This window comes from Myotis myotis, unplaced genomic scaffold (genome assembly GCF_014108235.1).
Source record: "Myotis myotis isolate mMyoMyo1 unplaced genomic scaffold, mMyoMyo1.p scaffold_m19_p_15, whole genome shotgun sequence".
NCBI lineage: Eukaryota > Metazoa > Chordata > Mammalia > Chiroptera > Vespertilionidae > Myotis > Myotis myotis.
The window spans coordinates 20050130-20071594 of record NW_023416319.1 but is presented as its reverse complement, the minus strand read 5'-3'; the positions used below and the strand labels follow the sequence as shown (position 1 = coordinate 20071594).

The following is a 21465-nucleotide window of genomic DNA, read 5'->3' as shown; positions in this document are numbered from 1 at the left end:
GCTGTCTTAACTCCAGCCTTATCCCTTCCCCAAGTCCCCTGAGCCAGCCCTGCTGTGTTTCCTCCTCTCCTGGCTTTCGCCCTGTCACCCCTCTTCCCAAGTCCCAGCGTGGATCAGCTTCACTATGCACTCGTCCTAGACCACCCCTCCTTGTGACTGCAGTCTGGTGGGGCTGTGTGTGGCCAGCACAGGCCTGTCAGGTGGCAGCCTTAACAGGAGGAGGAGTCTGGCTGGGAAGCAGGGCAGCCAAGGGGCTGTGGATCACCCAGATCTGCCACGCCTCCCACAGGGCTCAGCCAATCGGCTACTCAGCCAACACGGAACTGCCAAGCAAAAGGTGGTGGGGCTCCTGGCTTTGAGCTGGAAACTGTGGGAGGAGGCCCCACTAGAAACACCCTTTAGTGTCGGGACCCCAGGAACCAGTCCTTCATCTGGGGAGGGACATTGGGTTGTGGCCTTCCTCCAGGTGCCCCCCAGCAAGAGGAGCCCCCCCCACCTTCCGGGGACCTATAGGCCTAGCCTTCGACCCTGGGGACACCCAGCCCAGCCTGCCCCAGGGCTGACAAGTCAGGGGCAGCAAATTTTTAACCAACACATTGATCATTAACAGGGGTCGGAAGGGGTCCAAACTCAGCCTCTCGTAGAGACAGAGACGAGCTGGGCCTCAGGCTTCCTGTGGAGATGCTGGGCCCCCGGGTCTGGTCCTCTGTGAGGCAGGGGTTGAGCAGGGGCTTGTCTAGGAATGTGGGGGGCCGAGCCTCAGGGGAGGGGAGGAAGGTGGACATCACGGGCATCTATCCCCCTCTGACCACCCCCTTCACTGCCACCTCGGAGGTGGACTATGGGAAACTGGAGGAGAATCTGCAGAAACTGGGCGCCTTCCCCTTCAAAGGTAAGTGGGCCTGTCCACGGTGGGGCTCCGGGGAGATGTGAATGGCCTGGTCTCTTCAGCCAGAAACCAGAGGGCGGCACCAGGTCTGACAAGCTGCTCAGAAGCAGTGCAGTGCAGTGCCCTGGGCTCATTTCACTACGGGAGAGGCACAGAGTCAGGTGGGAAGCTCCCTGCCGACTTGAGACCCCAACTGAATCCCTGCTGCCTCAGTTCCCACAGCTGTAAACTGCTAACGCGCCATCTTAGCTCTCAGCATTATTATGAGGATCAAATGAGATAATGGGTGTGAAAGTCCTTGTTAACCTGGCACCCAGTGCAGGTGTGAGGGCAGCCAGGTGTCCAGTGGCAGGCCAGCCAGCAGGCTCACACCCCTCAAAGCCTTGTTTGCACTCTCTCTTCTGGGTAAAGCCTCCCTTGGCCAAATTAATTCCTGTTCTGGATTCTCTGACTCATTTCCCCTATGCACATGGGTCTCGCCTCTCTGAGGCCAGGGACCAGATTATATTAGTGGCAGTCGACATACAGCACAGCCACAAGCACAATAAATGAAGTTAGACTTACTGGTACGTGGCTGAGCTGGGATTTGAACCCAGGTCGGACTGCACAGCCATGCTGAGTTGCACTCCACTGCACTGACTGCTGAGTTGCTAGGCCAGACGATTTCAGCAGAGTCTGGTCAGCACCGGCTTTGGGAATGGAGTGGGTCCGGCTGAGGCGGTGCGTGGAGCAATTAAGAACATGGACTCTAGTTTCAAATCACAGCTCTGCCTGATTTGAAACTGGAGTAGTGATTACACTATTACTGGCGTAGCTATGAGCTAGTCTCCCTAAACCTCAGTCCCCCATCTGACACATGGGAGTTATAATGCCCATCTCATAGGACGGTAGGGAGAAAATCCGAGAGAATGCAAGTGAAAGCATGCGGCAAGCGGCAGAGCGAGACATTGGAAGGTACTGAGTCCAAGGATAATGATTGTTAGGATGACAGCACGGGACTGTGGGCAAAGCCGCTTTGGGACAGTGCCTGCCGGCCTGAGACCCCATTCATGTCTCGGTCTGAGGTGATGGGATCCTTCCTTAGAGGACAGTGAATGCCCTGTGGACGCCCACTTTGAGCTGTGACACAAACACTAAGTAAATTTCTGCTGGGACTCGGGTCATGGGGGCCTGAAGGTCTGAGCTGAGGCCTGGTTCTCTTGAAGCAAAGTGAGAAGCTCCTTACATCCCTAAGAGGAGAGAAGGTTCTGCTTCACCTTCTAGGCTCAAGGACACCTGAGCACAGGGGGTGGGGAGGGTGGACTTTGGGTTTGATGTCTCCCTACCACCCAGAGAATCAGAGACCCTCAGGTTCTTTGAACCCTCCCCCGGACTCCTGCAGAGGGCAGGGCAGTGCCCAGGAGCATAGGCTGCCATGGACTTGGCAGGCATTAGTCCATCTCCCATGCAACCCACCCAGGAGCCTGCTCCCACCTCCCCTCTCTCTTCCCCCCAACACAAGGTGGGGGGAGGGGCAGTGGGCTGTGTGGAAAGAGCCAGCATCTGGAGTGAGGAGACTTGGTAAGCACCCTGGTTCCACTAGTGAACAGCGACCTTGGAGAGTTTCCTCATTTTATTTTTTATTTTTTTAAATATATTTTTTATTGATTTTTCACAGAGAGGAAGGGAGAGAGAGATAGTCAGAAACATCGATGAGAGAGAAACATCGATCAGCCGCCTCCTGCACATTTCCCACTGGGGATGTGCCCGCTACCCAGGTACATGCCCTTGACTGGAATCGAACCCGGGACCCTTCAGTCCGCAGGCTGACGCTCCATCCACTAAGCCAAACCAGTTTCGGCGAGTTTCCTCATTTTAGATGGGAATTGAGCCACCGGGTTCAACGCATTTCTCCCAAAGAGCTCAAACATGAGGCCCTAGCACAAGGAACATAGAACCATAGGGTCCTGTCACTGGTCCCAGGACACAGACAGACGCCCAGGAAGGGAGCTATGGGCCACTTTCGCTGTGAAATCGGCATTTCTCTTGCCTGATCCTGGCCCTGCTTTGCAGCTCAACACTCAGAGGCAGAGGGGAGAACCATCATTCTCATTGCCAGGGCCCCTGCACCAAGATGAAGGCCCCCCCAAAGCGGGGAGCCTGCCCTTGATGAATCGGTGAACAGCTAGAGATTGTTCTGGAAGGCATGGCCTGAAACCCTGTAGCTTTTTTAAAATATTTTTTAATTTTTCTATTATAGTTGACGGACAAATTATACTAGTTGCAGGTTTCAACTAGTGATTAAACACTCACATAACTTACGAAGTGATCATCCCGATAAATCTAATGCCATCTGATACCATACATCGTTCTTATACTATGATGGACTAGTGTAGCTCTTTATTTTTATGTTTTCATTGTTAATTTGTACTGGCTATTTGAATAAAGAGTATTCTTTTAAAATACAAGTTACAACTAGAGACTGGAGGGTGGAGTTGTTGCTGAGGGGCCATTTGGTCCTGAACTCACTCCCACAAACCACCTCAGAGATGAACTTTGAATTGTTATTTCCAAACGAGGTCATTGGACGACCACAGAGCTACTCCAGCCAGACTGGGAGTTAGTGTTCCCATAGAACTTTAAGCTTGTGTCTTCTTCCCTTAGTATGTGGACTAGACCATGTTTTCTTGTGATAAGATAGAATATTTTTGTGTATATTAAAGCCATTACTGCATTAAATAAAATATTCTGTTTAAAATCTCACAATTTTTACAATCCTATTTTAACATTTCATTAAAAAAAAATGTGTTAGCTGCCACTGGGTGGAAAAATAGAGCAGCCCAGACCCGCTTGCACCCCGAGGCCCTGGATATAATTTGGGATGTGGGCCAGCCTGTCAGTTGTCTGTGCCTTTGGAGAGCCTGGAGGGCTGGCCCACCTGCTCACACCAGGACTGTGCCCATGCACGGGGTGGGTCGGGGGTGGTGGTATATTCTGGGTTTGCAGGTGCATCACCAAGACAAGATGTAGCAGCCGCATCCTGAAATGGCCCCAGGGATCTGGGACCCGGTGACTGCCCTTGTCCTATCTGCTCTGCCTTCTCAGCCCTGCTGTCTTCCCCTCCCCCATTTGTGACCTCATGTTATTCTAGAATGAGCTCCTTGCTGGACCCCTTTTCCTTCTGGACCCTGCTCCATGACGGGGCTGGGGGCTGCAAGTGGGGATGGAATGCGCTGGCAGCAGATATGGGTCCTGGATGGAGAGAGATGCTGCCTCAGGTGGCCAGGAATGGATGCCAGCCTAACCAAGGGTGTCCTTCCACCACCAACAGCTTCATCCAGAACAGTGGCTCTCAACCTTCTGGCCCTTTAAATACAGTTTCTCATGTTGTGACACAACCATAACATTATTTTCGTTCCTACTTCATAACTGTAATGTTGCTACTGTTATGAATCGTCATGTAAATATCTGTTACGCAGGATGGTCTTAGGCGACCCCTGTGAAAGGGTCGTTCGACTGCCAAAGGGGTCGCGACCCACAGGTTGAGAACTGCTGATCTAGAAACCTCTGCCTGCTGGGAACCACTGGATAGCAAAGAAGAGAAACCAAAGGCTGGAAGATAAGAAGGACTGAGTTGCAGAATGGTCACAAGCAGAAGACAGAAGGGACTCAGAGTTGGGGAAGCTGCCCTTCCACTGATCTTGGGGATAGCCGTCAGGGTGGGAGACAGAACCTGGGCCTCAGACAATGCCTGCCGGGGTCGACATGAGGGATGCTGTAGCCTTCTCCCCCCGCCCCCTCCCCCAACCAATGAACCTCATAATGGGGCTCATTGCTGAGGCGGGAGGCGTATCCTAGGAAGGGTGCAGCAGTGGGCCGGCCTGCCAGACACCCACAGGGAGCCTGCCCTTTCAAGCATGAAACATACCACCCGGGCTCCCCCCGTCCCAGTGCACTCTTAGCTCTGCCTGCCTGGCTAGGGTCCTGGAGAACTTTCTGGAGCTCATCCAGCAACCATCATGCAAGGTGGTGCTGGGGACGGTCCTCTTAATCGGAGGTGGAAGCCTCATGCTGTGGCTTCGGAAGAGGAGTAGGAGGAGGAAGATAGCCTCTGTGTCTCCACAAGAGGAGCATGAGCCACAAGAATGCCACAAAGCGCAGAATGAGAACTGGATCAAATCTCACTTTAGCCGCCTTTCCAACGAGAAGCTGGTCCCTGGCAGCGCCCCGGCCCCCGGCAGCGCCCCCGCCCCCCAGCCTGAGACTGTCAACCGAGAGGCCGGCACCGCGGTTCACATGGAGAACCCCGCCTCAAGGGAGCCCTTCGCCAACAAGCAGAAGGTGCCTGCGTACTCAGTGGTCAGAGAGACCCACAAGGAGTCCTCATCCACAGACGAGGCCACGTGGGCCGCCGTGGCTGCTAGTACTAAGGAGCTTGACACCAAGGGCCGCCAGCTGGCCAACTCCATGTTGCAGCGGGCCATGGTGTACCGGAACTCAGGCCACCTGGAGTCCAAGGACCTCAACCAAGAGGAGCTGAAGGCCCTCCAGGAGGTGGAGATAAAGCTGAAGAGCAATTTCCTCGCGCAGCGGGAAACCACTGTCGCTGGTATGAACCACACACACACCTTCCATGGCCATGGTCACCATGGCCACCAGGATCATCCAAGCCACCCAAACCACCACCAGAGCCACAGCCTGCCCAACCGCAGCCATCAGACCTATCAGCCCTTCGAAGCCATCTAACCACGGATGGAGAAGCCCCTTCCCCCAACAGGGCTGGCTTACAATCACAGGCCTGTTTTCTCTCCCGTGGGACAGCCTTTGTGGCCCAGAGTGAGATGCGGTCATCCCAACCCCTTCTTCCTCAGGTGGACCCCTTCAACTTCATGAGTGGAATCTGCGACAGAGGATGGGCCCTAATGGAGGAAGACCTTGGAGGGAGCAAAGCAGCTGAAACAGACTCACAGGTTCCTGTAGACCCACTGAGAGAAGACAGATGAGGCAGATCCCAGGAGCAGCTGAGAGCCACACTGATGCCACATGCCTGAGCCAATAAAGCCTTGCACCCCCTCACTCTGAGTCTGGGGGCTCTGTAGCCAGCCTCAGGGCTGGGCAGGAATGGGGGGGTCCTTCTCCCACACCCCTTTTTGGTGTGGGCCTTGACCTGGGGCCTTTTTGCTGAGCTGATGTGAGACACCATAAACGGCTTCCCAGGTCTCAGGTTCTGGGGACGGGATATCTCCAAGAGGCTTCCTACCCACCAACCTGCTGTTGTCAGGGAAAGAGGAAGCAGCCAAGAATCGGGGGGAAGGAGGTGAGATAGACTTCTGGAAGCAAGTAAGTAAGCTGTAGCCCCTGCCTCTTGGTGCCATCCTCCGCCGGTCTATGGCCTCTCCAGTCCCGTGGCAGCCCTGCTGCAGTCCTCCCTGCCCGCCTGCTCCCTGCACCCACAGGGATCCATGTAGTGCCCACCCCCCACCCCCCAACACACCCTTAGAGCTACTGTGCTGTATATTCTCTCTCCTTGTTTACATTAGCGTTGCCGGGGCTGGGGTTGCTGCTGCTGCTAGTACTACTACCACCAACAGCTCTCTCTTTCTCAGGTTTCGTTTGCTTGTTTTCAGTGTATGCCACGTTCTGGGTTGTTAATGGCACAGACCCACGAGAAAGAGATTACATTCTCTCCATTTTGCAGATGAGCACTGAGGCTCAGAGGTGTGATTCGCCTGAGATGACTGAGACTGTGATGTCACTGGGGTTAGAGCCCTGCTTCAGCTAACCCTGAAGCCAGACCCAGACCCACTGCCCTGTTCGAAGGCCAGTCCCATGCCCACCGTCCCCAGATGAGTCCAGAGTTAGAAGTCTTTGAATATTTTTGACATTACTAATAAGTGGCTTTATATATATATATATATATATGCTGAGACACATTGAGTCTGAAATTGCACACCTAGCCAAGTAAGAAGGGGCTCCTGGGGCAGCAGTTCACAGATTTCAAAAGGCTTTATTGTACATTTTCTTCTTTGCGCCTTTAGGACAGCCCTGTAAGGTTAGGACTGAAATGATTTTATTGTCATCCCATAGAAAGGAAATGGGGACTCAGAGGCGTGATGTGACTGGCTCAATAGCCAGAGGTGACTTGGGTCCAGTGCTTCCTGACTCTACCACATGCCTCTCCCCAGCCTGGCATTTCTTCCCTCTTGGGAGTTAGGACTGGGTCAGATGCTCCCTTAAATGACACAAGGGAGAGGCCACTAGGAGTCTTTAAGCATATATATATATATATATATATATATATATATAGTATAATATGCTAATTAGACTGGACAGCCAGACGACCTTCTGGATGTAGCCGGGGCTGTGAGGGCCAGGACCCTTGCATAAATTTCATGCATCAGGCTCTAATTGATTATTTTAAATCAATTAAAATAATATATATATATTTTTTAATTGATTTCAAGAGGAGGGGAAAGGGGGAGAGAGAAACATCGGTGATGTTGGCTGCCTCCTGCACACCCCCTACTGGGGATCGAGCCTGCAATCGAGGTATGTACCCTGACCAGGAATTGAACTGTGACCTCCTGGTTAATTGGTCGATGCTCAACCACTTAGCCATGCCAAGCGGGCCACTAGGAGTGAGGGTCCTCTTTTACCCTCAGAGTGGGGGTCTCTGACCACTGCTGTTGAGGCAGGTCCACCAGTGAGGAACTGAGGAGCTGTTGAGGAACTAACCACCAGAATGAAGGGGGACTTGGGCGTGAGTGGCTATGGCTGAAGAAGTAGCTGGAGAAAGACCCCATCTCGGCCCCCTTCGAGGAGGGGTGGCAGGCACGGTTGGGGAGGGAGATATTCTTCCATTTGAATAGAGGGAGTAGCCAAGACTTCATCTCTAAGTCTTTGATCTCTAAATCAGAGGGTGCTGGTCCAATCCCGATTGGACTGGAGCCTTCCTCCAGGGTTGGCAGCTCTACAAATGGGGATGGCCCCCCGGGAAAGCACGGGGCCTTGTGTAGCAAGAGGCTCTGACCATTGGCTTCGGGCCTGATGCGGAGGAGCAGCTTCTCAGGAGGCAACGCAACAGACGCCCAAAGCTGTTTGCCTCCAGATGGTCCCCGTAAGGTTAGCGAGGCAAAAACCTGAAAAGAAGAAGGCCGCTAAGGATCTGGTGAGCTAGCCTGGCAACTTGCAGAGTGGACTCTAACGGTGTAGCGAGCAGCAGGGAAAGGTTTGTGGTGTAACGGCCTCCACATCACGCTGTGTCCCTTGAAGGATGGATGACTCACGGGAACACTCTCTCTTGGTCCCAGTGCCAGGAAACCCTGTGTTTCTCCGGGGCGGCCGCCTGGCTTTTATCTTGAGCTCTACATGCCTGTCAGCTGACCATGTTTCCCTTTTAGCTCTGACAGTTGGGAAGCTCCAAATCAAATTCATCGCTCACAAGTGTGTGACAGGGGTTTGGAAATCAATATCGTTCCTGGCTTTGTTTTCTTTCCTTTCTCCCAAACACTTGTATTTACTAATAATCTTGTATTTTATGCTGTGTTTCTCAGCTATGGAAGAAAAATATTTTTGGAATGGAATGGAGTAGAGAGGAGAAAGAAGAGGAAAGAGAAAGTTAAAAAAAAAGGGGGGGGGGCGAGGGAAGGAAATGGTTCTAGGGGTGGGCAAACTTTTTGACTCGAGGGCCACAATGGGTTCTTAAACTGGACCGGAGGGCCGGAACAAAAGCATGGATGGAGTGTTTGTGTGAACTAATATAAATTCAAAGTAAACATCATTACATAAAAGGGTACGGTCTTTTTTTTTTTTTTTTTAGTTTTATTCATTTCAAACGGGCCGAATCCGGCCCGCGGGCCGTAGTTTGCCCACGGCTGTGCCGAATAGCAGTTCTGCTGGTCTCTTATGGATATAAAAGGGTTGACACCTTTAGCTGGAAATGTTAGGAACCATTCCAGTGATTGATAAAACAGGAACATGAAAAAGACAAGACTGAGATGTCACCTTTAACCTAGAAAATTGGCAAAAAATCGTGCTGACAGCCCCGTGTTGGCCTGGACGAGGACTGACAGACTCTTCTTTGTGCTGATGGGCGTGACCTGGATAATCAGAGAGCATGGCACGTGCAGGGGTGCAATTTGTTAATTACACACCTAAGTCGACTGTAGGGAATCCCTTAGACATGGGCACGGAAGACTTTCCAGAAAATGTTTGCTTTAGCTATGCTAGCAAAAATAAGGAAACGTTCTCAATGTCCAAAGGACCCTAGCCAGTTTGGCTCAGTGGACAGTGTGTCGGCTTGTGGATTGAAGGGTCTGTCCCAGGTTCTCTCTCTGTCTCTTCTCCACCTTTTCACTCTGTCTAAAAAAAAAGTCAATGGAAAATATCCTCAGGTGAGGATTAACAAAAAATTAAAATTAAAATTGAAAATGTCCTCAAAGGGAGAATGGAAAGTAAATTGTGGGCCCTACCCAGGTAGCTCAGTTGGTAGGTAGCTCAGTTGGTTAGAGCATCATCGTGATATGTCAAGGTTGTGGGTTCAATTCCTGATCACATACAAGAATCAATCAATGAATGCATAAGTGAAACAACAAATCAATGTCTTTCTCTCAAAATCAATTTTTTAAAAAGTAAATTGTGGTCTAAGCACACAATAGAATATTATATGACTAGAGGCCTGGTGCATGGGATTCATGCACTGGTGGGGAGCATGGCCTGTGGGGATCGGCTGCTGTGGAAGCACTGCTCATCCCAGTCAGCGGAGCGGCTGTGGACCCACCCTCTGGGTGGCTGCTCCTGCTGTGGGAGCACACTGACCACCAGGGGGCAGCTCCTGTATTGAGTGTCTGCCCCCTGGTGGTCAGTGCACATCATAGTGACTGGTTGACCAGTCATTCTGGTCGTTCTGCTGTTCGGTCGCTGGGCTTTTCTTATATAGGACAATGAATATGACTGAATCATAGCTACATGTCCTGCTACGGACACAATGTTGGACAAAAATAGCAAACTGCGGAAGATGCAGATAAGTTTGATTTTATTCTATAAAGTTTAAAGTGTCAAAATCCATATTATATCTTGTTTATTGGTCCAAATATATGTCTGAAGGGTAGAAAGACATGAATGGGAACAATAACACCTGAGTCAGGACAGCAAGACAAGGAAGAGGAAGGTGACGAGGGGAGGGTTGCCATGGGTACTGAATACACATATGTGGATTATGTTATTATCTATTCTTTGGGGTATGGCTAAAACAGTTCATTAAAACAAAGAAAAATGGTGTGAACACTGTTATTGCAACTGTTTAAAACATTCTGGCTGCATCAGAACAAAGATGGGAAGGAAATGTGTGAAAAGCTATGGTTTCCGGGAGGTAGGAACCTGGGCGAGTGTAATAGCAATGTCCCTGCTGTTCATAAGAGGATGGGAAGGTGTCTATTGATGTGATGCGGTCTCCCCGCAGGCTTTGTGATCCAGGGCTCCAATGGCGAATTCCCCTTCCTGACCAGCAGTGAGCGCCTGGAGGTGGTGAGCCGCGTGCGCCAGGCCATGCCCAAGGACAAGCTCCTGGTAGCTGGCTCTGGCTGCGAGTGTGAGGCCATAATGCCCTGGGCCCTGGGAGTCCCTGGGGGTGGGTGGCCAGGCTCCTTGGCCCAGGGGCTGGGTTCAGCCTACTTGTTTGTCTCTTCTGCACCCCTTGCTTGCCCCAGGGTCCTAGCCCAGCCCTCTTCCTCCTCCTGCTCTCACCCTGCATGATAGGGAAGACTCCCTCTTTCCTCCTGCAGCTACTCAGGCCACGGTGGAGATGACTGTGAGCATGGCCCAGGTTGGGGCTGACGTCGCCATGGTGTTGGCTCCTTGCTACTATCGTGGCCGCATGAGCAGCGCTGCCCTCATTCACCACTACACCAAGGTGGGTGTGAGGGGTGGGCATGGGGGTGAGAGCTGGGACCAAGAGGAAGCTGAATGAGGGGGACACTGCCTGAGAAAAGGAGACCGAGAAGCTGGGAACAGAGTGGTGAGCCTACGCCCCATGAACGGCAGCTCTGGGAAGGGGAGAAATGGTGCCATGTGCCAGCTGTGTGACATTGTGTGACTGCCCTAACCATGCTGTCTCTGTTTCCTTCCTTCTCAAATAGGAGGAATAAAGGTACTTCTTCACAGTGTTGTGAAGACTAAATTATATCAAAACATAAAGCACTTGGGACGGTGCTTGGCACATAGAAAACACTCACTAATTACTATCCACTGTTACTGCTCTCAAACAGGGCAATGTGGCACTGTGACTTCTGGTCCAGGAGGTGGGCCTGTCCAGGGCGCCCTGGCCCGGACCTATTGGGCCTGGGCAGCTGCCCTCTCCCCTCTCCTCTGCATCCCTCAGGTCGCTGACCTCTCTCCAATTCCTGTGGTGCTGTACAATGTCCCAGCCAACACGGGGCTAGACCTGCCTGTGGACACGGTGGTCACGCTCTCCCAGCACCCGAATATCATTGGCATCAAGGACAGCGGTGGTGATGTGAGTGGCAGCAGCTCCTGGCTGGGGGCACCATCCATTTCTCTTTTGCTACCATCTTCAGGGCAGTTCTGGGACCAGCTTCAGTTTGGGTCTTCTCTGTCCTGTGGGATTGGCAGAGTGGGGCGGGGGAGGGGAGGCTCTCATTCGCCCATACGGCCCCCCCCCCCCCAGGCTAGCCTGCGGCTCTGGGCCCCACTCACACCGGGCTTTGCTGTTGCAGGTGACCAGAATCGGGCTGATGATTCACAAGACCAGGAGGCAGGATTTCCAGGTGTTGGCCGGATCGGCCGGCTTCCTGCTGGCCAGCTATGCCGTGGGTAGGCCTCCCGCTGCTCTCACACTGTGAGGGTGACCCAGACACACCCAGGAAGCTGGGGGTCTGCCGAAAGGACTGGGTCTGCAGAGGGCCTTTGCCAGCTTGCCTGCTCTGTAACCTCAGAAGCTGAGCACACTGTTGCTTGTCTGGACACTGGGTGCTTGTGAGTGACCTTGCTGGGCGGAGGAGGGTGGCCGTGCATAAACCCTGGCCTATCGTTGGAATGCTTACAGTTTGCTCTAATCCCAAGCTCCATGCTTAGGTGGCAAATTTAGCTCCTTAATCTCACAGAGGCCTTGGGGCCCTCCCCTTTAGTCCGCAGTTGACTTTCCTCTTTCTCTGGTTCCAGGCTAGAGTGAATGGGGGCATTTGCTCCTTCAGCTGACACAGATTTAAGTTACTTTTCCAAAGCTGCTGGGTCCTATTCTCTCTGGTTTATGCAGACTTTGGTTCACTGTCTACGTCCTTGCACATCCCTCTCCGTGTCTTTAAAGTATAGGGGAAGAAGGGGACTCAGTTCTGCCTTGTTCCTGAGGATGGGGTAGATGGAAAAGGACCTGGCGGCCCGGGTCTGAGCTGGAATCTCAGCTCTGCTGTTCTCAGCTCACTGACTCACCTAGTGTCAGTGGGCGAGGTACTCAGCCTCCCTGGGTTTGAGTTTCTATTCTGTAAAGCAGGGAGGTGTTGTGAGAGTGAGAGAGCACCGGCCCTATGTCTGCCATCGTGCTTGGCACATGATAGGGATTCAATAAATGGCAGCTGTATAAACTTATTGACAGTTGCCTACTTTCTCTCCACTGCCCAAGCCCCTCTGCTTAGGGCCACTCCTCATTAACCTTAGTGTCACACTCACAGGCTGGCAGGAGTGGCAGGGCCCCTGCGATGGCAGCCAGCCCACTTTCCCGCCCCAGTGAGAACCAAGAGGACCAGAGGGCCTATGACTTGTCCAGGTTTATGCAGCCAATGGGAGGAAATGCCCGGTGTCCTGTGTCCAGACCACTTTCCACTCCCCCACCCCACCCCACCCGTGTTCCAGGCTGAATTCAGGATGGGAGGTGGGGGGCCGACGGGGGCAGGGTAAGGTTTCAGAAGAGCAAAGACTTCCCATTCACCTCACCCCTTCCAGGACTGGTGAGTCAGGCGGCCAGTAGAGGAGTGTAGAGGTGCCAAGCGGCAGGGGGAACTTTACTTTTTTGCGGGGGAGGGGAAAGGAGAGCAGGGAAGGAACTGCCTTGAGTTAGCCTCCAATCTCTGCTCCCTGATCTGCGGGCTCTACGTCACCGACTATGCTGGCAGCTGTCTGTCTGTGCTCTGTGGACGCGTGGAGCGTGCCTTTGACATGGCCAACCTGTGGCATGGAAACCCACATCCTAGCTCCTCACAAAGATGTACTGGACCGGGGTTTGGAATTCCCTGTGAGAAGAGGCTCTGGCTGATGTTCTGCATCCTATCCCGGGCAGGAGCTGTGGGGGGCGTGTGTGCCCTGGCCAATGTCCTGGGGGCTCAGGTGTGCCAGCTGGAGCGACTCTGCCTCACAGGGCAATGGGAAGATGCCCAGAAGCTACAGCTCCGCCTCATTGAGCCGAACACTGCGGTGAGCTCCCAGCCAATGGCAGCAAAGGGTTGGGGGGGTGGGGGGAGGTGGCTCTATGTCCTCCTTATAGCGGGATCCAGGGCAGGCCCAGGGGTCCCCACTCATTCTCTTCCCTTTCAGAAAACATCCCAGTGTGGGAACTCTTGTGCCTCCTCAGAAAATCTTGACTTCAGACAAAGCTGAGCCCTAACTTTCGTGTGCATTAGCATTCATTCAGGAATCTAGTTAAAATTATAATCCTTTAGGCTCACAAATAGGCATTGAGGTAAGCATCCTGAGTGATTGTGACAGAAGTTGTCCTGGGACCTGACTTAGATCACTACCTAGAGAAAGGGTCTGTGGGCCTCTATAAAGGGCCAGGTCCTAACAGAATGATTGGGAGTAGTAACGGAGAAACTGGAGGTATTTAGAATTCTGTCTTCAAATAATCTGTTCTGCAGTCAGACCACATACCCCAGTTCTGTGCTGGGCAAGTCGAGAAGAGCCAAGAGAGAAAGCCTGTCAATGCCAGACAGTGCTGTGCAGAGCCATATTGGAGCCCAAGGCAAAAAGAAAAATGTGTGTCCCTATAAGTAGATAGGTAGGTAGGTAGGTAGATTTCAGAGAGAGGAGGGGAGAGGGAAAAGGGGATAGAAATATCAATGATGAGAGAGAATCATTGATCGGCTGCCTCCTGCCCATCCCCTACTGGGGATTGAGCCCAAAACCCAGGCCCCTAACTGAGAATTGAACTGTGACCTCCTGGTTCATAGGTCCATGCTCAACCACTGAGCCACACCGGCTGGGCTTTATGTCTATTTTAAATTAAACTTATAATACAGGGAACCACTACCCAGTTTTCCCCAGTAGGAACAATAGCACAGCCAGGATTTTGATACTGATATAGTCAAGATACAGAATATTTCATCACCACAAAGATCCCTCATGTTCCACTTTTAGAGCCACACATACTGACCTCCTGCCCCTACCCTCTCTGTAACTGATGGCAACCACAGATATGTTTACCAACTTTTAAATTCTGTCAGTTCAAGACTGTTATATAAATGAAATAATCTAGTCTATAACCTTTTGCGATTGGCTTTTTCACTCAGAACCATTTTCTGGAGATTCATTAGCTGTTGCACGTTTCAAGAAGATGGTTCCTTTTTCTTGATGAGGAGTAATTCATGGTAGGGCCATACCACAGCTTGTTTAACCGTTCACTGTTGAATGACAGCTAGGTGTGTCCAGTTTGGGCTATTCAAAGCTTCTATGAACACGCATGTACATGTTTTTGTGTGACCATAGGTTTTCATTTTCCTAGGATAAATACACAATTGCTGAATCACATGATGGTTGCATGTTTAATTTTTATTTTAAGAAACTGCCAAACTGTTTTTCAGAGTGGCTGTACCATTTTACATTGATATCGGTATACGTGTATGAGTGATCCAATTTCTCTGCATCCTCACCAGAATTTGATCTTGTGACTATCTTTTATTTTAGCCATTCTCATAGGTGTGGAGTGATATTTCATTGTGGTTTTAGCTTGCATGTCTCTACGGCTGACACTATGGAACATCTTTCCATGTATATATTCACCATCTGTCTATGCTTGTAGATGAAATGTCAATTTATGTTGCTTGACCCTTTTCTAATTGGATTATTTGGTTTTTGACTGTTGGTTTTGGAAGTTTATTACATCTCCTAGATACTAATCCTTTTTGAAATATGTGGTTTGCAAATATTTTCTCCCACTACTAGTATGTAGCTTGTTTTGTCATTCTCTTTAAATGTCTTTTGAAGAGCAAAAGTTTTTTATTTTGATAATGTCCAGGTTATCAATATTTTCTTTTATGTTTAGCTTTTGATGTCAAGTCTAAGAGAGCTATTTGCCTACCACCAAATTGTGAAGACTTTCTCCTATTTTTCCTAAAATTGTATAATTTTACATTTTATAAGTTTGTGGCCCATTTTTGAGTTAATTTTGTGTAAAGCGGGAGACTTAAGATTGAGGTTCTTTTTTTGGCTTATAGATATCCACTTGTGGCGGCAGCATTTGTTGAAAAGGTGATTTTCCTCCAGAGTTACTTTTGCACCTTTGTCAGAAATCGGTCGGGCGTATTTGTGTGGGTCTATTTCTAGATTCTCTATTCTTTCCATTGACCTATCCCTCTGCAATGTCACGTAGACTTTATTATTGTAGTATAGCATAAATCTTAAAATCAGGTAGACTGATTCTTCCCATTTCATTTTCAACAGTTTTAGGTCGAATTCCTTTGCCTTTCCATATAAATTTTAGAATAATCTTGTCTATATCTACAAATACTCTTGCTGGGATTTTGATAAGAACCTGTATACCAATTTGGGTACAATTGACATTTTTACTATGTTTTCTCCAAAACTTTGAATGTGATATTTCTCTCTATCTGTGTCGACTTCCTTTGATTTATTTCATGAGCATTTTGTAATTTTTGGCGAACAAATCCTATACAAGTTTTGAGAGATTTATACCCAAGTGACTTATATTTTTTGAATGATTATAAATGGTATTGCATTTTTTGTTATTGTTGTTAATCCTCGCCTAAGGAACTATTTGCCTACCACCAAATTGTGAAGATTTCCTCCTATTTTTTTCCCCTAAAATTGTATAGTTTTACATTTTTTCCATTGCTTTGTAGAGAGAATGGAAGGGAGGGAGAGGGGGAAAAAAGGAGAGAGAGAGAGAAACATCAATGTGAGAGAGCCACATCAATTGATTGCCTCCGACATGAGCCCCGACGAGGGCTAGGGGATCGAACCTGCAATCCAGGTACGTGCCTTTGACCAGGAATCAAACCCCAGAATCTTTGGGTGCGCGGCTAACGCTCAAATCACTGAGCCACACCGGCTAGGGCTGGTATTATATTTTTAATTTCACTATTCATGTGTTCATTGTTAGCACATAGAAACACAGTTGATATTTGTATGTTTATCTTATGACTTTGCTGAACTCACTTATTAGTTCTAGGACTTTTTTTGGTAGATTCCTTGGGATTTCCTACACAAATAATCATATCATCTACAAATAGGGAAAGTTTTATTTCTTCCTTCTGATCTGTATATGTTTTAGTTCCTTTCTTGCCTCATTGCACTGACAAGAACTTCCTGCACAATGTTGAATAAGAGTGGTGACTGGACATCCTTGCCTTGTTCCTGATCTGGAGGGAAGATATTCAGCCTTTCACCATTAAGTAGAATGCTAGTTGTAGGTTTCTATAGATGTTCTTTACCAAGGCGAGGCAGTTCCCCCTCTTTTCTAGTTTTCAGAGAATTTTAAAAATCATTAATGGGTGTTGAATTTTGTCAAATGTTTTTCTACATTGATTGAGATGGTCAATTTTCAAATATAGAGCCAGACTTACATCCCTAGATAGACCCCACATAGTCATGGTGTATAACTCTTTTGATATATTGCTAAATTCCATTTGGTAATATTTTATTAAGGATTTTTCTACCTATATTTATGGGGGATATTGGCATGTAGTTTTCTTTTCTCTCTCTCACTCTCTTTCTCCTGTCTTTGTCTAACTTGGTATTGGATAAAAATATGGTAGCTTCATAAATCAATTGGAAAGTGTTCTTTCCTCTTCAGTTTTCTGGAAGAGGCTCTATATAGAATTAATACACCACCTATTTTTACACAGTTTTTTTAATTCTCCAGTGATACCAGCTAGGCCTGGAGATGCTTTTGCAGGAGTTTAGAATTTTTTTTCAGCTCTGCACCAGGGCTCTGCTGATGCCACCTGGGCTGGGGAGGTGGGAGTGCCGCCTATCGCTCCCACGTGGCCTCCACGGACACCATGAGTGTGTCTGGGGGAGATGGCCTCTTAAGCGTGGACAGTAGTAAAACTTGTGACTCCTCACTAGGCCTCTTCTGAGACCATCCTTTATGGATGGGGAGGCACACTCCTGCTGAATGGGGGGTAGCCTTGCTGGCCTGGGTAAGGGTGGGGCCCACCGTTTTTTATTATTTTTTATGGGGTTTAGCCTGGAATAGAGTGGCTATTGTCTAAAAGTTTTCATCTTACTAGGCTGCTCCTTTCCTGGGCCTTGGCTAGGGAGAATGGCCTTTTGTTGGGGCTTTTTGTCTTTGCCCATTGGCATTTCAGGGCTGCTGGCACCTTCAGCTCTAAGTCTGGGCCAGTTAACCCACCACTGTGTTGTTCCTCGGTACTGAGGTCCCCAGTTGGTCTTCCTTCTCTCTACCTTTCCGACTCTTTTTTATGCTTGTTTTTATATAACGTCCAGGGATTTTTTTAAAAATTGTATTTATTGGGAAGCATAGGAAAAAGTACATCTATTCTACCTTCTTGGAAGTAGAAGCTTTAACTAGTTTTCTGCGTGGTGATTTTTTTCACTCCCCCGTAACATTAAAAGTATTGAAAAAATTTTAAGTAGGTGTATTAAAGCTCACAACATTCTTTTAGTTTTAAGTATTTTAACAATATCAAAAACAATTTGTTATAATTTTACTTCCCTGGCTTGAATGGAAGCAAACTTATCAAAACAATTTCCCCCCAAATCTACTTCTAGAAAAATATTAACCATGAAAAAAAGTACACAGAACAGCTCTGGCTGGTTAGCTCAATGGTTAGAGTTGGCCCGCACACTGCCTCCCTTACATGTTTTCTTTTCCTCAGGCTACAATATGGCAGGGCATAGTTCTGTTGGATCCTGTCTTAACTTAAAACTTTGATACTTTATTCATTATGGATGTTTTTGCATTGATTTTGACCTTTTTTAAATTGCATGACCTATTTACCTTGATGACTGAGCTTTTTGGTGCCCCTTTAGGTTTTGCATCTAAGACAACAGTCCCAGACTGAGCTGGGCAATGTTTTTTGTTTGGGTAAATTGGTGGGCAGGCGCCAGATCTCGCTCACAGTTTATGTCTTTACCTCAAAGGGGCAGGTTAACGCAGATGTAGAGAAAGGACAGCTGAGGAGGCAAGCATGAGTCTCCCTGGCTGTGAAGGTTCTCCTGGGATAGGATGCTCTGTAAATAGGAAGTGAGAACTGCAGAAATGAGGGCCTTTCAGCTGAGCCCCATCCAGGGCACGGGCTGTACTGGACATACTGGACTTTCCACTGAGGTAGTACCTCTGCTGTCCTGCTCCCATCCACCTGTAAGAGGGAAGGTCCCAGAACCTGTGTACACTAGACCAGGAAGAGGACAGCGTCTAGGGCAGCCGTGGGCAAACTACAGCCCGCCGGCCGGATCCGGCCTGTTTGAAATGAATAAAACTAAAAAAAAAAGACCGTACCCTTTTATGTAATGATGTTTACTTTGAATTTATATTAGTTCACACAAACACTCCATCCATGCTTTTGTTCCGGCCCTCCGGTCCAGTTTAAGAACCCATTGTGGCCCTCGAGTCAAAAAGTTTGCCCACCCCTGGTCTAGGGCTTTGGGGGTCTGGCCTCGTGGTGGCATTTTTCTCATTCAATTCTTCTGACATGAGGTAGGTGTTGCTATCACCTCATTTTACAGATGAAGCAGCTTGGGCTGCCCCTTGGGGAGAGAGGATGCTTGCTGCCATCCAGTGCTATGCATGCTGTCCTGTCTTACCCTCAGGAATTCCCCCTCTCCCAGCTCTGGGCACACACTCAGGAATTCCTGGAACACCTTTCTGCTGCCTGGGCCGTAGGCTCAGCCCTCCAAGATCAGCTTGATGTCACCTTACTTCCCTGCCCGGCTTGAACACAATGTCCTTCCTGGCCTTCTCACCCAGCCAGCCTCCTGGCTATATTTAGGACTTTCCACTGTCTGCACACCAAAGCATTCAACCCTTTCTCACGGTCTGCAGAGGGGCAAATCAGAGATCTCCAGGCACCTATGGTGGGAGAAAGCGTTTCTCTGGTGTCCACTAGTCTCTAATATTTCTTGTGGCCACGCTCTCCCCTGCTCAGGTTTGGGTTGAAATGCCCGGGTTATTAGAACACCATGGCTGGCTGGGGCCAGGCCTGGGAAGAGGCTTGCTAACGCCTACTGGCCTTAATGGCGAAGAGTTATTAGTCAACCTTTCATCAGGCTGCCGACCTTTTTACCCCAAACAACCTTTTTTTTTTTTTTTTCCACTTGTCCTGAAGCCCATACTTCTAAGGTTTTTTCCTTACTTCCAAATAAAACTTTATTAAGTAATGATTACTTTCCTAGTTTTTAGGGATTCAAAGATTCATCTAACACTTCTGATCAGCATGAAATAACCAGTTGCTGTGCTAAAAGCACAGAAGCTTGATGCATCATTTTCTGTAAAACTCCATGCATGATTTTAAATTGACAAGAGACTTAGGTCCCTCATGACAATGGAAAAGATTTTAGCGATCATGTCCTACCCTCTCATTTATAGACAAGAGAACCTGCTCAGAGTTACTAAGTTAATGATATAAGGTTACACAGTGAAACTTCTTTGGACAAAGATCCGTTATTTTTCCTGTGAGAGCATTTAGGGTTGGGTCAGGGAGGGCCCTCCTGCAGGGCCAGTAGAGGTCTGGGCTGGGCCTGACTTCCTGGGCCTGCTGTGCCCTGGGTCAGGTTCCAGGGAACCATGCTGTGGGCCGGTCATATTCTAGCGCCCAGACCCACAGCATTGCTGCTTTCTCTCCTCCCCATGGGGTGGATTTTCCCCCTAAAACTAAGGGAGGCGTCTCCCTGTCTTCATTTGAGGTTTTGGCTTTGTGTTCTCTAATGCCGACCTGCCTTCTGGTCTCTCAGTCTGGATTCCCAATCCACTCTGGGTATCATAGATTTGATGGAGGAGAAGGGTAGAAGCCCCAACTTTCTAAGAGTGACAGTGTCTGGGTCCGGGGCATATTGTGTAGGAATCCCCCAGTCTCTTCTAACAGGCCCTGCTTCTCAGGTGACCCGGCGCTTCGGGATCCCGGGGCTGAAGAAAGCCATGGACTGGCTTGGCTACTACGGAGGCCCCTGCCGGGCCCCCTTGCAGGAGCTGAGCCCTGAGGAGGAGGAGGAGCTGCGCTTGGATTTCACCAACAATGGCTGGCTCTGAGGGCAAAGCGGGGACAGGCGGGAGCCCATCTCAGCTCCTGACTTGTACTCGCAGTCCAAAGAGAAACATGGGGACAAGGGGGTTCGTGGCTCCTTTTCCTACTTCAGTCCGTCAGGTGCCTCTTACCAGGTGCTATGCAAGCTCATTTCCTAGTCTTACAGCCCCACGGCTTCTTGAATTTGTATCCTAAACTCTGGGTCTCTGGAGACATTCCGTCTGAGCAGGAGCAATTGCTTACTTGGCTCTCTACTGTGGTTTCCTATGCCCCCAAGACACGTGAGCCGGGCCAGAGGGGAAGCGCAGGGCAGCTGGGCACAGGAGGGCTCTGTGTCTGAAGGAAGGACTCCTTAGACTTGGAGATACGAACCTGATTCCAGCACATGCAGGGGAAGCCAGGGCCACTCTAAGAACCCAAGTTCTGACTCTTTCCTGGGGACCTGATCAGAAAAATCTCACTTGTCTTTGAAAGCCCTCCCACCACAAGATGCATTCCAGCCACAGTGCCCTTCCCACAGCCCCTTTTGATTCATCTCATATTCTTGTCTCTAGCTTTGTTCTCAACTGTCAAGTGCACAGAGAACAACCCAGAATTGGTAAATAATGACACCTAGTGGATAGATGTTACATTCTAGAGGACTGTTGTCATCACGGGTCTGAACCATTCAGGAGGGGGCGTGGCCTGAGACAGGACCATCCTCTTGCCTATAGGCACTCTGCTTTTATTGTTAAAAATAATCACTTCGTTATTGTAATAAAGTCCAATAAGTTAAACTAGTGTGGCTCTATAGAGATTGATACTACACTGCTATGCATTCCTTAGGTGTCCTGCCCAGATATCCAGAACCTACCTAGAGGCAATTTAGCTCTCAAGGTCTGCTTTTTCCCAGCTCTGAGAAAATACTAAGCAAACATAGGCATTAAATCAGCAACAACCGAGGGTGAGGCTGATTGAAGTTTTAAATGGGAGAGGTAAAAAGGTTCAACTGACATATTTAGAAACATTTAGCACATTAATCGGAAAGGCTGCTTTCTCCAAAATGTTTAATCTTCCTCATGATATCTGACAAGTGGCAGAAAACCTGATATGAATTTTTTTTTTTTAATTATTCTGGTTAAAAAAAAAAAGGTAAACGGATTTCTTGCT

At 49.1% G+C, this 21465-nt stretch overlaps 2 protein-coding genes across 2 annotated transcripts; both read left to right on the top strand.

The window, feature by feature from the left end:
- The first annotated feature begins 681 nt into the window (after positions 1 to 681).
- Positions 682 to 21092, top strand: HOGA1 (4-hydroxy-2-oxoglutarate aldolase 1). Its single transcript, XM_036336429.1, has 7 exons — positions 682 to 892; positions 10329 to 10457; positions 10651 to 10778; positions 11247 to 11381; positions 11602 to 11698; positions 13158 to 13291; positions 20172 to 21092. Exons 1-7 carry the CDS (start codon positions 682 to 684, stop codon positions 20319 to 20321), a joined length of 984 nt encoding a protein of 327 aa, XP_036192322.1. The 3' UTR covers positions 20322 to 21092.
- On the top strand, positions 4832 to 6658 carry CUNH10orf62 (chromosome unknown C10orf62 homolog). The gene has a single exon (XM_036336430.1). The coding sequence runs from the start codon at positions 4937 to 4939 to the stop codon at positions 5612 to 5614; it is 678 nt and encodes a 225-aa protein (XP_036192323.1). The 5' UTR covers positions 4832 to 4936; the 3' UTR covers positions 5615 to 6658.
- Positions 21093 to 21465: the final 373 nt, after the last annotated feature.